The sequence below is a fragment of the Bombus pyrosoma genome, linkage group LG5 (genome assembly GCF_014825855.1).
Source record: "Bombus pyrosoma isolate SC7728 linkage group LG5, ASM1482585v1, whole genome shotgun sequence".
Classification (NCBI taxonomy): domain Eukaryota; kingdom Metazoa; phylum Arthropoda; class Insecta; order Hymenoptera; family Apidae; genus Bombus; species Bombus pyrosoma.
Window position 1 is genome coordinate 3,894,726 of NC_057774.1, and position 18,419 is coordinate 3,913,144.

Sequence of the window (18,419 nt, forward strand, 5' to 3'; positions counted from 1 at the left end):
TTCTCTAATAAATGCTTTATCTTTTCTTCTTCCTCTTTGAGTCTTCGCTTTTCCTCAAGGAACTTCTTAGTCTTTCTATGATCTCCTCCTGTCAGGATATCCAACAGATCGTCGACCATAGTTAACGTATAATCACAGTCTTTAGCAAAGTCTAATATGGATTCTGCATATTGTACAGCAGTCTCATCGCCATATGTCTGATACACCAAGTCTGTTTCCTCCTTTGTTAGATTAGCGAACGTGGAATCGTAACTTGGAGCATAAGAACCAAAGGCACCGTAATATAAAGGTTTAACTGGTTTAGACATATTTCTCCTATCTTCTCGGAATCCTGCTAATGCTCCTGTACCATGATTCAATTTACCTATAAGCTGCACTAATGACACTGGTCTTTGATTAGTTCCTGGAATCACGCCATCTCCCGGTACTATGATCTGTAAACTGGTAGTTCCGTCTTTCTTTTGTCTAAGGAAACCCATCTTAGAATTCAACCTTTTCAACGTTAACTTATCTGATGCTACTTTCGCGGCTCCTCGGGCTTGTTTTAAGATTTCCTCCGGCGTCATATCATCCGGAATGGCTTCAAATTTACCTAAATTTGCTAATCTCATTTTCCTTTGGTTCTCTTTTCGAAGTTCTTCTGCCTCTTCGTTACGTTCCTCCTGTTCCCGTTCCCGTTCGATTTGCTCCTCTGTTACGGGAACGTCTGGATTATTAGGATCTTCTGTACCCAATTCAAATCCAAGCTCCTCTTTTGAGATATCCTGCATGTAAGTTAGTACAGGTCTTAATTGACGAAGTTTTTCAGGTGTAACCATTTTTAGGCCAACATGCAATAATTTCTTTGCTGCCTTGTAATAAATTGTATCTGGGTGGTTATAAGTAGTAGCGTTATCACACATTAGTTTAAAATCGTCTACGAACTCGTTTAAGTTTTGATAACTATTATCGTCTATTTTCTGCTTTATAGTACTGAAATCCATAGGATTAGTAATGATCTGAGAGTATCCAGGTGCAATACTATCTGTGACCGGCCAAGCAAAAAATTGCTGTGGGTCACGTTTCTCCATTGACCTAAGAAGATGTTCCAATAGTCGTTGAAGAGGTGTACGTTCAGCAATTTTTCTAAGTACACAAGTTCTAGGTTCACGATGTGGAGAAAGAGAGTTAATATGGCTAGTAACACCAACTCGGTGTTCCCCACTAGACGGTGGCCTTGGAGGTAACAATTGATGATTAGGAATCTTTTTAGGGATTTCTGCTAAACTTTCATCGGCATCTCCTACTGATTCTTGACTGGATTCCTCTCTTCTCCTCTTTTTATCTTTGTGATGATGCTTGTGTCTTTTATCCTTCTTTTTCTTTTTCTTTTTAAGCTTTTTATGCCCTATGTATCTATCATATTCAGATTCTTGTGTTACAGGACAGTTGAGACCCAACTGTTGTTGGTAGACACCCAAATGTTGGGACAACATTGTTGTCTGGCTTGGGGATTCGTTCCCGTATTCAGGTGTTCCACTGCTACCCCCAACCTTCAAAATTAACTTTAAGGTACGGGGTTTATCCGTGCTTGTATATTGCCCTTCTGTTAAAAAAGAAAGGGAAAATTATTTGTAAGAAATTAAGAATACATGTATATATATATATATATTATGTATATTACATGTATATATATATATTATATATATATATTAAATATGTATGAAGACATCAAAGCATTAAGCTATACATAACATCTAGTGCATGCAACAAAGATGTCTTGCAGAAAATCATACAGAAGTGCAGAATAACAGCATAATAGTGTTGTAATGTAAAAATATAGTGCTAAATATTACATTAAATAATCTTGCAGGGTTATGAAAAAATAAGTATAATTTTGAATTAATAAAAATCTACAGGATATTAACAGAAAGGTAGAAGGAGATGTTGATAATAATGATAATAAAGATGATTTTATAACAGGACAGTGACCTTGTTTTCACATTCAACAAACTGGAAGCGAGATGGAAGTAGCTCGACTTAAATTAAATAAACCTTGATAGAGAAGTATGCAATAAAATAATTACTGTTGTATGAACCAACTGAATCTGCAGGAATAATCAAGGAAGGAGCAACTTTTAAAATTGAAAATACCCCGTAACGAGGTAAAGCAAAAGCATATGGCCTTTCTGATGCCATAATACATAACAGCCAGGGAACTAAGTGATTGAAGTGCAACAGATATCCCATGTACCCCAGATGAATACCCACAAAATATTTATAGCAAAAAATTGTAACAAATTTGTCTCATCATAGATCTTGTTGCACTTCAACTAATTTTAATAGACAAAAAAAGAACTAAAAGGGTTTGGGACATCTGAGTAATTTTGGAAGCACAGCTAGTTTCTGTCGTGCAACCAGTCCATGTCTGTTGTTACACGTCACTTACTTCCACGTCGCACCTGTTGCTGTGGAACCTTCGTTTATACTTTTGAATCCACCTTACTTCTACTCCAACCTCACTCTCAGTTTGTCCGTGGTGAAAACGTAGTCAACATTCCTGTGCATCATTAAACTATGAGTACAAAAAGGATTCCAATGAAAATGTTCAAGCATTTCAACCAATTAAGGTCCTCGTACTGTGTCAATCTCCATACCTTGAGCACATTTGTATTTATGGATGATCTTTTCATTTGAATCCTCAGGTAATCGACACAAATGTCAACACTATAGAATTACATTCAGTGAAATATTCCAATAATATAAAAATCGACAAGTGATAACAAATACAGAAACATTAAAAACGAGAAAAAACGAAATATTTAAGAAATCAAAAATACTCGTTGCTACGATCTACAATGTGCCGAAAAAGAAAGCTCCAAAATACTGTATACAACGAAAACATCTGATAACGTAGCAACAAACTGTCGACGCGAGTATGATTTGATTAACAAATGTAAAAACAAATATTGCAGTGGAACGATGATCGAAGCGCTTTTGCAATTCGACGCGCGTTTCGTATTTTGCTAGGAACACAGTGTGCGGCATTTTGTACTGTTTAAAACGCGGAACATAATAATGTGGCGACCTATGATGCCATTGATGATGTTAAGGAATAATTAAAAGTGATGAGAAACGATAAAACGATCGAGATACACCGGATTTAGTCCTGATCCTCACCTTCGTGCCTTTCGCGCTTGTGCTTTTTATGCTTCTTCGAGCCCATGGTTTGCACGTTGGCTCACAGCTTGATAGAATATTCTAACGATAAATAATAAACACTACGTCGTAAACCAGTACGGAACGCGGTTTGTGAGAGTACCGCGCTCCGTTACATGCATAAGCAATACGGCGGCAGCCATTGAAGACGTCACAGAACTCCAAGCCCTGCCAAGCCGTTATGGTGGATGCATGTCTTTCGTTCCCCCAGTCCAACGTTTATTCGCCAGCTGCGCTGTCATGGCGACGCGTCGTTCGAAGAAGCGCGTATTACGAATGCGGTCGAATATAAATTTATTATTTTCCACTTACATTAAAACATTGAAAACTTGATTTCACACTTTCCAAGATACTCTCTTTGTAACGCTGATCAGGTATCAAATTTTTTTCTATATCAACAAATTAATTATGAAAAATTTAAACAACGGCAGCGTACCTGAATGTTTTGAAATATGTAGAGTGAAAAATTATAAATTATATTTGTAGCTTTAGATTTGAATTAACATTAATTTACACTTAATTTCTAATTTTATTGTATTTCCTGTTTCGAAATACATGTAATAAATATCAAAAAATTGCGCCATAATATTTTCGACTGCATCTAATTAAAAAAAAAAAGCACTCGATATCGAATCTAAGAAGATGATTTACTTCGTTAATTCTCTGCAACTGAGAAAGTAATGGAACCTAATGGAACAAAAAAAGTTCAGTCGCTTTATAGTAAATCGAATTTCACAAGCAAACACGATGGCATTCTCAATAATCACACTAACAAAATCACATGTTTTATAGATAGAAAATTATTTCTCTCAGAACAGGATTCCATGACATCTGTAACGTCTACATACACAGACGATCCAGGGAAACATTGTGTATGGAGCTTTAAAGGCGAAAGGCGCTTCCTAACCTACAAAAGACGCTTGAAGTAGTAGCACTTACCGTACACCGAGGAACGAGACACTCGACCGTATTCACAGACACGCTTTACCGTACAAGATTGCCCCACTAAATGAGCATACACTATGGCGAATTTTTATTGAAATATCCAGCAACTTACCGCGGCGTCCACGAACCCAGCCGCGATGCAATTAAAGGGGCAAACGATCAGCTGTTTCGGTAAAACGTCGAGCGGAACAGAGAGAGAAAGAGAAATGTGTTTTCTCGGTGGCTCCGAAAAAAAATTCACGCACAACAGCACAGATGTGTCGTCTCCCCTGTGTTACACTGTATCTCGAACGTTAAGGAGCATCGACCAGCCAATTCCTGTTTGTGCCTCCCTTCGAATCTCTTGTATTCGTTCAGAATACGCCGAACAGAAGCTTGCCGACCTTAAGTGAACAAGGACCGGAAAATTCCCGACATTTCACTGACCTCTGATTCCTTTCAACATCTTTATTTTACGTTTTATTATCGCCAAACATGTACATTGTCCTTGATTTTAACATTTTTCGCTATTTGAGTTAAGGATGCAATAGATATTTGGACATTCAATTAATGCATTCAAACCGAGTAATCGATAAGCTATCTGCGGCACTCGAATCTACTGCGCTTTTGAAAATATGTCGCAAATGGGGCACTTATGTATATGTATATACATATATATATAGATAGATATATAGATATATATATAGATATATATGTATATACATATATATAAGTGCCCCGTTTGCGGGGATATATATCTATATATATATATATAGATATATATACACACACACATATATATATATGTATATGTATATATGTATAGATCGTCGAGTCGAACAAAAGCAACGATAGTGACAATGGATTTGCATTATCAATGGAATGCGAAAATACGCGAAAGCCGGGGACTTCACGGATTCTAGATTAAGCCTTATCTTCTGCATTAAAGTAGAGCACTTTACCTATCTCCATGTATTTGAAATGCTGATGCGATTTTTCTTTCGATTAAAATGACTTACGGATGTATGGTGCCGGATCGTAGGTTTGCTAATATCCAACTACTTGTCACGAGCTCCTTATATTTTGCAGCGTCGAGTTTAAAGTCATAAATCGTGACCTCTTTACAGAGGAAGATATTTGTACGAAAAATAAAATACATCGTAACGTGAACATAGAAGCACAGTCTACCTTCAGTTACATTTCTATTTCTCTCTGTGTTAATCCTTATAAAGAAGAGACGCTTCTTGAATATCGGTCGTTGGATAGTTTTTCTATTAATGCAGAATAGCTTTTATTTGCCGTTGATAGTAGAACAAATTTTCGAGACTCTCAATCAAATGTTCGTGATATGCACAACCTTTGAAATTTACACGCCCTTCAACGTCATGTTGCTCTTTCAAGGGCCATATATCACTAGCAACATTCACGGCATCGTCTCGTTGAAATGCCGCTAAATTGAGATAACATTTCAATGGGTAATTAAATTGTACGATACAAAGAAGGACCAAATTGTGTCCGATAAGAATTCAGCAATTTAGAATAAACAATGTGTTGTAATTTACGATGTTGAATGAAGCGATAAGTATACAAAACATAATGCGCGTGTTAGATAGATAGATAGTAACTTCCACTTTCATAGTTTGGCTTTATTTTGCAAATTAAGATTGTCTGTCTGTGTATCGTTAACCCTTTAGGAACGTCTCGAGATGCAAAGCAGTGCGGGTAGTGGAATTTTCCCGAAGGAGAGGTTTCCGTTTCCTGCTGCCACCTAGAACAGGATACAGGCAACCGATGAAGTTGTGTGATTACTCACCGTATTGTGGAGGAAAATGTAGCAATTCGGTTACAGTTGTGTTATCACCGTAGCATAACAGCGTGACTCTGAAATACAGGATGCTCATGCCTGCATACAATGTATAATGCATTCACGTGATCCATGGGAGCATATATATGAATATATGTATGTACCTTTGAATAATCAGATATAAATTTTGCTCTTTGCAGAATTTATGCGTTATGATCATTTTTTCGATCATTGATCGATTCTGAGTATTAACACACTCGATAATCACTTCAATATTGGGCAGATAAAAATCCAATTGGTAATTACCCGTTTAAGTATTCCGAGGCGCACTTAAAGAGATTCCCTGATAATCAATACTCACGCGTCAAAGTCCTTTTCGGTTTTTCTGTGGCGAAACCATGGCTGCATATCCATTTGAATTATAAATACGTATCTGTATACATAAAGGTCGGAAATGAAAGTGTCTCATTTTCGTTAGGGACATTGACCACGAGTATCGAAACTTGAGAAGTTCTCTTTGGGATCTTCCTTGTCAAAGCGTGAAATTGGCAGAGGAGGATGGCATATTGTGATGTAGTTACGGTCCTGGAAAAAGCCGGTGCGGATGCACGCATACACGTGGCCGCGCTCATGTATCGTCCGTGGCAATAACTCCACGATTTATCGTCGCACACGCTTTGTCAAAAGTTTCGAGTATATGGCAATTGGTAGGACAAACTGTATCGCAGTTGTAGCTGTATGTCGGAGATTAATAATTTCGTTCTGAATTGGTTATGATTAAATTAATTGAATTCCGGTAATTTACTGGAGTGATATAATTCTGGTGAAAGAAGATTTTGGAGTGTAGCCAAGAAACATAGGATAACAATCGACTTTCCTCTACTTTTATCACGTTTAAACCATCTTAGAACGATCTTACGACTCTTTTTTATAATAACGAAGGTCGTGTAACCTTATCGTTTATACTCTGCTTTTTATCTTATCCAAACGTGATCTTTCGAATTGTTCTTTAACAAATACTACTAATTACCACTCCACATATTGATTCGAAGTAGTCATATACTTTGCTCCAAACTATAGTTTGTTCGGAAAGTTCTGTCTCAAAATTTTGATTATATATTTACAACTTTATTTATTAACACAATAACTTTCCCAGTACAAAGAATTAACATGTTAATATCTTTCAGGTTTTCAGTGCCCTGGTAACGTAACGCTCCTCCTACTATCGTTCGATGAAGGCCAATGGCGGACTAAAGAGGGTAGTTTCGCGATTGGTACGATCCTGGGGAAAGCCGGTTGCATGCACGCACACGTGGGTGCTCTGGTTGCGGCGCTCGACAGTCGGCAAAAGCGTTCTATCGAGGGGCCCCCTGGCGTATACGCGTGCACACACGCGTGAGTATCTTACACATATAAAACAGCCGATCAGACTGAAGTCACGAGTAGAGTCCTTGTGTCAGCGTACCAGGCACAGACGGTATCCCAAACGGAGTGCGGTCGTTGCTCACGAAGAAGCGGAAGAAAGACAGAAATAAGGATACACATAGAGACGTGCCCTAACACGCGGGTCTGTGGAGAGTAGTGTACCCCTCCGTTGGCGAGTTTACGGGTGAGCAGACGCGGCGTTATCGCATACAGCACGCGTTGCACGCTCGTCCGGGATTCAGCACCGAGCGACTCGACAAAACGTGCGAGACACGAGACGCGAGACGCGAGGCGCGGCTTTGGTGTGCACACATCCGTAGGTGTGATAAAGACATTCGATAGAGAACACACGAACGCACGCTCTCGTTTCTATAATTTCTGTTTCTTTCTCACCTACGATCATTTGTAGTTGCTACGTTCTCCCTCCCTTTCGTATTCGCTCTTTTATTGTCCCTCTTGCACGTTCTGTGTCTAGTCGTCTGTCTGTTTCTCGTGGTGTTGTCAGTGACACACAGTCACAGCACGGCTACCAGAAGCCTGTAACACCGCACCGGCGAATGGAGAACGCGTTCACCAATCATCGTAAACGAAAGTGCGGGTGTTTCGTCGTTAACCAGCATCCCCGGCTAACTTATTGCGCGGCTCGCGTTAATCGAGAATAAACGGTGTGCGCATCGAGCAACCGGAGGTGAAGAGATTGTTTGGTGTTGTTTTGGTGGTGGTGTTCCTTGAGGATAACGAAGAATGGATCGTTTCCGAGTTACACCGGCCAATAATACATCGCAATACGCGCCGCATCAACAACCATCGTTGGACTATGGTAAGTGCTTGTTTTTATTCAGTTTTTTTGCTTCACACGTGTGACCAAAAGGTTAAACGTACAAGTGAACGCGAGAGAGTTGCTTCATTTACGATTATGCTCGAATATGCATGTCGCGTTATACGAGAGAAATTTTGCAAGCGATAATCCAGCTACCTGTTCAAAACATGCACACACATACGCACACGCATGCGCGCTCATACATAATACCCCATAATTTACATATCCTGGAGCAATCGACTAAGGTTTGCATGAGTAGTTTTCACCAATCTCACACGATTGTGCTGAGTCGTTAACGTAACTATAAATTTGCGCAGAAGACCGAATATTTTCTATTTTAACGGCGTTAGAAATATATCTGTTAAAACGTTGAGCAGAGTTCCACTCTGTTAAAGGTTTGCGCGTCAAGGTCGATCGATCTTTGCGGAGGCCCACCACCAGCAGGCATCGCGATAAATTTCTGAAATGAAACGATTAATTAATAAAATTAGTTACTCTGTATTTTTTATCCAAACTTCCGTCAGACAATCTTGATACTGTTATTTGCGAAATTAACTCCTTCGCTATTGACTAGATTTCTTATCTATCGTTCGAGTCATCCCCAAGTTCGAAAGACCGGTATCTTTCCACTTCTTTTCTTAGCAATAACGACGATAGTTCCTATTCGATATAAATAATTCCTCTTAAATTTGGATAATTATTCCTCGAAGATATTCAACTTGAAAGAATCGAACACTGGCTTCGAAACGAACATGGAAGACGCGCGGAACTTGGCGCCTACACATTATCATCTGTATTAATTTAGAAGATGGTTAAATAAGTTTAAAATGACCGATGGCTATCGACGCGACGGCTATAACCGCAAGTTACGCTTCCACGCAACGCAACACTATGTCGGTTCGGAGAAACCAGTCCATTCCAACGTTGGATATCGTCGTGCTACGCATACCACGCTATCGTAACTCCACCAGGCGCCTGGATACACTGACGGCATCGCGTTACCGATTTCCAGACGTTTTCACGCTGACTAAGCGACCTTCGCGGTTTCGTTTCGTTTACCGATCGGTTGATCTACCTGCTGTTGACTTTTTCCGGTTTATTTTGCAAAATTACGGTTCGTCGCGTGTCCTTTAACTATCGATCGGTTAGCCGCTTAATAATTCTACGCGACCGTGTTTCGTAAGTCTGTGTTTCATTGGAGAATGATTGGTATTTCAATGAGAAGAGATGCTAACTCTGGACCTTAGCGTTTTACGTACACGCGTGGCTCGTCTATTTTCGTTCGGACGTTTTCCAAAGGCGTGGTCGTCTCCGAATAGTCAATATCCACGATCGCTGTGGATTTGCATAAGAAATTGGACGTTTGATGAAAGCAGGAAATTATTACGTATTACGGAGCTAGAAGAGGGATGCTTCCTTGTGGCGTACCTATACCTAATTCGATGCAGCCGCACAATCGGTTCCTTAGGGTTCTGATAATTCGCGGATAATTAGCTACGTTTCTTTCGTTTATATTTTCTTTCGTGGGTGGAACGATGAAAAAGTAAGAGATAACTGACGGGAAGTAACGTGGATGAACGTCGGTGAACTGTAGAGCAACGATAGACGTATAAAGAAACGCTTATTCACGGTTTCGCCATTGTCGAGATATCCAGAATGGCGGCTCCAAAAATAAAATATCGATGTAACGCCGCAATTGTCAAGGTCGACCACCTTGGTCTTTTACAGAAACCACCGAGATTTGATTATCGAGTGTCAGTGTTTCTCAATAGCGTTAGATCAACAATAGAAAGAAGCCTCAACAAGAAGCGTTATATAAATGATCGGTTCGATTTCGAATTACCGGCGGAACTTAATCGCTCGTTTCGTGTCACTGCTGTCGTGAATTCGTCTCTCCAGACAAATTATCGTTGCGTAATCCTCGCGAACTGTACTTTGGTAACGAGAGGAGTTGTAGAGTTATTAATCCCGTTCCCTGCGACTCTGGCTCCTCGAGATAATTAAACGTATCTGCCGATAAGTAACGCTTACCAACTTTCCGACAAGTTTCGCGAACCAGCAATTATTATCGAATACAAGTCGATTCTACGATCTCCAAATGCATCAACTACCAATTATCTCCGTCATTAAATCGTCTTTATTGCCACTTTCTTTCGGCTATCGCTTCCACTGCACTTTATTCTCTACGCTACCCCAAAACACTATCTTCATCTCTCTGATTATGAAACGACCATAAACGACACGCGAAATGGTCTCTTTCTCTCTTTTAGTTACCATTGAACAGTAGTGGCTCGCATGAGAACCACTCGTAATCTCTCTAGCTGTTCGATGGCTGAAGTTCGTCGACGAGAAACCCAACTGTTTAGGGCGGGGTAAAAGGGGCAGCTGCATCCCTGCTACAAAAGCCGAGGCAACGAGGGGTCGATAATCACGCAACCCCACTCTACACGTTGTATTTCGTTGCACGGTTGTCTGCGATTCATGCACGAGCTGGACTTGTGCACCTACCTTCCTTCTCTCTCGATCTACCGATCCCTCTTTCGTGTTCCCTCTTTTGCTTCATCCCTTTCGCTCTATCATGTGTTTCGTTTGTCTATGAACGACACGCGTTAGGCGTCGGGGAAAACTACGTGGATATATAACGTGTGCCAAGCGCCGTGTAATGAACTTGTTCGCGCATTATTGCTTGTTAAGACTTAATCGTAAACCGTGGTGAACATGATAGTCCTTCGTTTTGTTCGCGAATATAGCGACTTTAATTAATCAGAAAAGTAACATCGTGCCTAATTATATAAATGAAACACGCGTATTTCCTTGATAGAGCGAGTTGTTTCAAAGGGAAAGGAAGTTTGATAAAAGATCATGGAATATCGACGAGTAAAGTGTCAGAGTACGTGTTGCCGTTGGATTGCACTCTGAGGTCACGTGTCCCGTGAACGTACACGCGATGGGCGACATCATATTTTCTCTGTTCGTAGATTTATCAGATAAATCTGTGGATGTTGACGCCCATTCCTGTTAGAAACATGTACCTTTCTCGGAAGCAAGTTGCTCCATTACGGCAGAATAGTCAATATATAAAATTTTTCGACCATATCTACAATTTCGGAATGGATTTATTACGAAATAGAGTAGAAGTTCTAGTTTGCTATCTTCGAGACTTCGAGTTGAACGAACTCGAATCGAATCGGGCGAAATGCATGTAAGATAGGAGAAATACGATTCAGATTATACCAGAACATTTATCACGTGAACATTTCTCCGGATTCGTTCTCCTCGTAGCTACATCGAGGGGTAAGTAGAAGCAGTTTCGCGCAATATATCGTGTCTTTTGTCGAGGTGTCATGCGAGAGACGTGGCGCCCTCAAACAACAGAAAGTAGAACGTGTGGCTTTAGGCATGGTAGAAACCCTTTCTTAGCTGTATTCAAGCTACCTGGCGTGGAGAACAATGTCGTTCGAATCCCCTTTCACAAACGATTCTCTTTTACAAGATTCCTACTGTTGGAAGAGGGATGACTTTACTTGTTTAACTTAACTAAGCCAAAAGTTTTATCATATTTGCTCAAATGACCGGTTAAACGATTTTACTTTGTCGAAGGATTATTTTCTTACAAATACAGAGTTTTAAATTTATCAATAATTAAACAGGCTTCCCAGAAGTAATTTAACATTAATAATAAACCTTGAGGCATCAATTTGAAAATCAGCAAACACCATATTGTCAAAATTGATTCAACCCTCAAAATGCATGAACTCTGTATCCTTAATCGGACACACGCTCGAACATGGTTGTTTGTACTTGCCGTCGTGTCCTCAGAGTGGCTTTTGAGCAGCCTGTTTCACAATAATTAATTAGTTCGACCTTTACTCGCAAGCTAGTGCTGTTAGATTGGAACGCAACACGGTCTGTTCACGACTGTCCACTAATCCTCAGAATTTGCTGTTTAATCCAACGTGTCCGCGGTGTACTCTCCATCTTCGCTGACGATTTTCATTGTAATCTTCCATATTCCTCTGTTACGTGCCAACTGACTTTGACACGCTATTTTGGGCTTTTGGACGTTTTACGTTTTACACGCAGAGTAAATTGCTTAATGTTTGAGACGAGCCACGAGACTTCATCACTGTCACTTAAAGCAGAAATCTACGTTCCGAAGTGTAGGGAAACAGAGGTATCTTGCATGCAAAGAGCAAAAAATAAAACGATGAATTACAATGACCGATATTGCTCGCTCGTGTCATCAGATTCCGTGGATCGCGACGAGACACCTTCCTTAAGGAATCGTCAGGTGTCGTAGAACAAACAAAGCTCTCGTTTATTCCACCGACGTAGAATTTCAATGACTGTTTGACGAATGGTTTCTCGAGGTGTTTTACAACTTTTTTAAAGTATAGAGTAGACAGTGCCTCGGGGCGCTGGTCTCGTACGCGATTAACAGCGTTCCTCGGGAGGAAAGAAAGGTGGAAAGAGGAGGCGGCGGCGAAAGAAGAAGAGCGAGAAGGAGGAGGTGAACTAGCAAGAAAGCTCTCCGCTATGTCCGCATAAATGAGGCACGTTTTAACAGATTTTTCGCTTTCAGATCGTAGATGGCATTGTGTATCCAGCGGTATCGCGCGCGTGTGTTCACGCCCGAATGTATTATGCATACACGTCTTTCCAACGACGTATGACGCGGCGCCGCGTCGTATTACGGAGACGTAGTTCAGACGTTTTGCCAGCCATGGCAGCGTGCCAGACCTCACAGCCCTACAGTCTCCATTCCACTGCCTATGTGTTTATCAACAGAGAATTATGCTAACGTCGACCGTCGACTATGCGAATCCATGGTCCCGCCTTTTGCCGACGCGTCGCGTTTCGAGCGTTCTTAGCGTATCCGCGGAAAGATTATTTTCAGATGCCGAGTTTTTTTCAATCGAGCTCCTTCCCTCCGTTCAGTTCCTCGTTTCTTTGTAGCGCAGACTACTTGGAGAACGTGTAACGCGATTGTGAGCTTGCAAATTTTTCAGAGGATTTTGTTGCGCGTATGGAATGTTGTTTTAATTTATCGCTGAACTTTTTCTCAGGAGTTAACGAGTGGAATTTTTAACGTAGTCTTGTCTGTTAGTAGAAGTGGTTTGAAAAATAAGACAAGACAACTGAGAACTATGCTTGGGCTGTATAACTTCCTTTCTTAAGTATTTAAATGAATATAACAGCTCGAAATATGATGTATGAGCGCATATAACAGAGAAAGTTACTCGAGTTATTTTTTTGCCTAAGAACTTTACAATGTTGCGAACAAAACTCCTTCCACTCAATACCTCCGAAAGAAGGAAAGAGAGTTATTTTTCAAAGTTGCCAGTATGGAGTAACTTGTTCTTCGATAAATCTTCATTCGCGGAGGGAATTCGTGGAAGCTCTCGCGAGGCATTGAAATCTCGAAGGAAACCGTTTTGTAAAGCGTAACAGCGCTCGTGGGTCGCGCCACTTTCCTTACAAATATGATATATCCGGTGTTCGTTTATTTAGTCGTGCGCTGGATTATTTCGGGAAACTACGATGTTGCGAGGTTGGCGAGCATTCTACTTGGCGTGTTCTGTTCCAGCATTCCCTTTGTCCGTTCCGTGACTCCAAGTTCTTCGAAAACTCATCACCAGTGAATTCTCAAAAGCGCAGCTCTTCGCGCTCCACCATCGTAAACGTAAGCGCTTTTGTTCAGAACGCGCTGGATCTGGGTCGTTTGTCTCTTTCGACAAGAAAAATTTCACGGAATTTTGTCTCCTTGTCGATGGAAAGATTCGAGTGACAGATAGTGTCAACCTTCGGTTATTTAAAGAAACACATAACTGTACATCGCGACGCTATTCAAAGTTTCGTTTTAAAACGCTTCTGAAATTCTGGTGTTCAAAGAATTTTCTGTACGTCTAGATAGCAGAGAAAGATTTGAGTTTTAATTTTCATTCGACGAATTTTTGTCAACTACTTTTTAATTTTTTCGTATGCTGAAAAGTTCACCCTCCATTGCGAGTCGAACATGCTTATCGACCACAGGGCAAATCGGCAATCTTGAGAATCTGCGAGAGCGGCGCACTTGACATAAATCTCTTTCCTTTTCTGTATCTTTCTTCTCGTCTCTTATTTCTCTTTCGCTCATTGTCACTCTTTATAGCTTTCTCTCATTCCTTGTATGTCCGTTCCTTTCGTTCATGCGCTCTATTTTTGCCCAACTTTTATTTTCTCATATTTGCACACATCATAATCATTGTTCGATGCGCAATACAGCGCACAATAGACGAAATTATATAACAGAAAAATTGTGAGAACTCTTAGCTTCGAGTTCTATTTTAAGCTTGGAGACCCGATCTCTCCCGTACAATCGTTATTGGTATTACTTCGAACACTTTCCTATAAATTCTGTTATTCGATTGCAGAAAATATTGTCTTTTATATAATGTAATAAAAATAATATTCCCGAGACATCGCCATAAACTTTCCAAGCATAAGAACGATTTACTCTTGAAAACGATAGATCGCTCTATAAAACGATCACATTCTCATAAATTTGCCAACAGCTGCCGGTTATGTTTTCTCCGCTTGTTCGTGTATCGGTATCTTTCCGTGGATATATTTTTAAGTTTATCCTGGACGTGATAGACGCGGCTGGAACGGAACAAAAGCAGCCGCTGCCACGACAGTTGGCGTAATTCAGATATTAATACACGACCGCCTGCCTGGACACAGGCTGGGCTGTTTCTCCTCGAGAATTTGTGACGTATCCCCGGGAATAAATGTCAATTGACACGCCGAGCTCTCGGTGGAACGATCTTTCCCACAGCTATCTGCTTCGTGCAACGTCCAACCGCTCTTACGTCGTCGCTCGCTCCAAAGATTCATGAATGAAACAGCCTCTCTGTTCGCTTCGAATTTACAAACGAAATTGCTTGGAATCGTTTAATTTAATGTAGCTAATTTGCGTCAATAATGACACCGAGTGGATCTTTGTTGTTTCTGACTCTTAACTAAGTAGGAATTATTTATCGCGATTGAAATTGATGTGGAGATAAATAAAGGAATAGCTAATTATAATTAGAAGTTACCAAATTCGCTTTGCATGGATATGATGATCGAGCAAATATAAATTAATGTGTTAAGTACTTAGTTGCGACGACACAGTGACAGTAGCTAACGAATTAGCACGGTAAACTTTTACGATATATTTTATTATAAATAGAAGTAAGTTTTCCTCTGTAAATATTTTCTTCGAATTTAATTTCAAATTTGATAATTTACGAAAATATCATCGAATTTTTGTCACGGAATTCTTGTGGTGAAATATCCCACGTTTCAGACGTAACACAGTTGCAACGAAGATAAAACGACGCACAACTGTGCACACACTTAGTTGCATGGCGTTGCATTCATACTTGAGATATTTTCAAAGACCTGCAGGTCGAAGAGGATCGCAAACTTTAGACACGCGGTGTCCATTGATCCCTGACTTTTCAATTAATCGTTCTGCTCTTAACCACCCACGCAATCGCGGAAGGCGGCACGCTTTGAAGCCACATTTCCATCGATTTATTTCCAACGGGCAAACGAACATGGGAAACGCGAATGGTCTTCGTGGAAAACGTGCATATTTGCAACACACGTCTTTGCGTTTCCAATCTGATGAACATTGCTAGGCATGTTCAACCGTGCGTTAAACAGCCGTGTGAAGATAATCTGCACGGATTATTTAGTCGGACTGGTTTTTCAGAGCTTCATATATTCGTTGCTCTTGCTTTGGAATATTGTCTCGAAGTTCGTTAATTTCTAGCTTGATGATTTCTGTTCATTAGTGGCGTTGTAATAAAATAAATACGACAAATGAAAAAGGGGACATTTTCGATTCAACGTTATACGATCGTCGTCTCACACATAAATAAAAGATTAATTAGAAATTAATCAAATCGCAACGAACGTTTAACGCGTGAATTTCTAAATTATCAGATAGTGAATTATAAATATGTACTTCCACTTCTAATCGTCGTCTCAAAGAAATCAGAAGATCCAAAAAATTTATTAAGATGGCAGTTAAGTTACTCTTGTTAAGCGAAAACTACGTTTATGAGACATTTATCTTCGTCGTGCTGTTCCATAATCGTCACAATAACAAGCATGGTTTCCGTGAAGGTTGTCCTCGACTGGATCACGAACATCGACGTTTGATGAAGATTTAAGCGTTCAGGGTTTATTATTTAGCGAGAAAATTTCTCGGGCTTGCGTAAGACAATTGGAATAGGACGATACGCGGTCGAGACGTGGATAGGCACGCGTATAAGCAACACCCAAGCGCTAACAATTATTTTATTATTGGCCCAATTACGCCGTTATTGTTTTCACACACACGCAGCGTATCACTTAAAGCGGTTTGCAGCGGCTTCTGCAATCATCTGGGTGATTCAACCGGCTGGATTTTTGCGTTTCTTCGTCCGGTCGCCCATTGTCGCGTGCAATGCGTTTGTTACATATGTCGTCGCGAGAAAAAATTTCCACTGACGATTCGTTTTCGTATTCTCTTGAAGGATAAAGGGAGCCGTTTCGGAAAATTTGTTTACTCCGTTTGAGAAATTTCGGAGATAGAGAGCCATTTTATTCATTCTTCGTGTTTTCCTGTTGGAGTTTTCATCTTTTCAAAGTCTTAAACCGAACTCTATCGATAAGAAGTTTCGGATAAATTGGCCCCTTCGTTTCGTTTCCTGAACTGTTTAGGAGATAACGAGAAACGTGGATCGTTTAACTTCGAAAGTAGCCGAGAATTCAACAAAGCAAATTTCATGATCCTTGCGGTAAAACGGATCCCTGGAAATTGAGTTACGTTTAAAGCTTTTTATCCTCGTGTTTGAAGCTTTCCCTATAATCCGTCGCTTTATCGAGATATTCTGGCATTATACGTAAAGCAAACTTGGAAATTCTGATGGTGGTAGCAGTAAGTTCCGTGTGCCTACGATATTGCTTTCGTGTCCAAAAGCAATTTCGACTTTAACCCCGGGAGGGTTCCCAGTTCCTTTTCCGGTGCACCAGACGAGAAACAGAACGCCAACGGTTGTCTCTCATTTTCCTGAGTAATATTATGCGTGAAAATATGCTTCCCATCTCGCGACGTCTTGACCGTATCCAAGACGGACGACGTACTGCATAGAGATATATCTTTTTAATAAAAATTTAATTTACACGCAGCGACGAAGAGACAGGTACAAAATTAAGGTATCGATATCGACGATTAAATGAGTTTGATTAAACGAGGGAGGAAGAAGCTACACGGGCCTCATCTTCGTAAGTGCATGTCAAGATTCGAGGGAAGAAAAAAGAAAACGTTGGCGACCCATTTTCTCTGTTTTAAATATCTGCTGGAGTTTGCTGGAAAACGTGCACACGTTTACGCCGCGGTTTCAATATTCATCAAAATCTGTCCAAGTTTCGTACGCTTTGCCAATGTTACACATTCCCTTGTACATCCCTTGATTCGCTTCCCCTTTATCCTCCGGCGAGATCTTGTCTCCCCCGTGACACCTGAATCTCAGAGAACCGAGGCACAATTCGATTACCGGCTTTCAGCAGCGTGTGTCGCGTCGCGTCGCGTCGCCCTGATTCCGAAAGTTACAAACCTATTTTTCGCGATACAGGGGAACAGCAGCTTTTGACAGGAGCTCAGATACCAATGACGAGAAATTTCTAGTCGCGTTTCTTTGTACGATGTCGTGTACAAGGAGGATGCGATATGACGTATCGTATCTGATATCGCTGTGAGAAATTCTTTCAAAGAGAATGGATCAAAATGTCTTTTTGCATTAGGACTTGAATTTCTTTTCTACGGTTTACCTTCTATTTGGATGCAGCACCGTTATTTCTTACTTGACCTGACAACGAGTAAAAGTAGGTTAATTCGAGTCTATTAATCAGCTACGTTCGCTGAAAATTGAAACCGAACCACCAAAATATCATTGCTCGTTTCACCAAATCCTCCGGGATTTCTGACCCCTAAGAATTCAATCCAAACTCCCACTAACGTACGCCGTCCCATTAACAAATTACTATAATACGATAAGCCCGTGTAATACGTTGCTACATCGTGTAGCATTTTAACGTGCACCAATAACAATCGACCAGGCGAGGATAGTACGAAATGGGAAAAGTTGTAGGTTCCAAAGATCGAGATAACGCACGCGGGTGCAGTGTCACGTTCAGTGTCACTTTATCTTGCCGAGGAGGAAACGATGTCTA

The 18,419-nt window shown here is 40.5% G+C and overlaps 2 protein-coding genes across 8 annotated transcripts in view; one reads left to right on the forward strand and one right to left on the reverse strand.

The window, feature by feature from the left end:
- LOC122568010 (bromodomain-containing protein 7-like) overlaps positions 1–4,668 on the reverse strand; it is a gene marked incomplete in the record, with an annotated part of 14,242 nt that extends 9,574 nt beyond the window's left edge. Inside the window, 3 exon segments of the mRNA XM_043727268.1 lie at positions 1–1,585; positions 3,160–3,587; positions 4,138–4,668. Coding sequence (XP_043583203.1) covers positions 1–1,585; positions 3,160–3,205 — 1,631 coding nt within the window.
- A 2,569-nt stretch (positions 4,669–7,237) lies between these two features.
- Positions 7,238–18,419, forward strand: part of LOC122568008 (solute carrier family 12 member 4) — a 99,446-nt gene continuing 88,264 nt past the window's right edge. For 2 of the 7 annotated variants that reach the window (XM_043727258.1, XM_043727262.1), the window contains exon 1: positions 7,241–8,171. In XM_043727258.1, coding sequence (XP_043583193.1) covers positions 8,096–8,171 — 76 coding nt within the window. In that variant the 5' untranslated portion in view covers positions 7,241–8,095. Of the gene's footprint in view, positions 8,172–18,419 lie in introns of all 7 variants that reach the window. The other 5 variants (XM_043727259.1, XM_043727261.1, XM_043727257.1 and 2 more) reach the window with 4 other exon arrangements.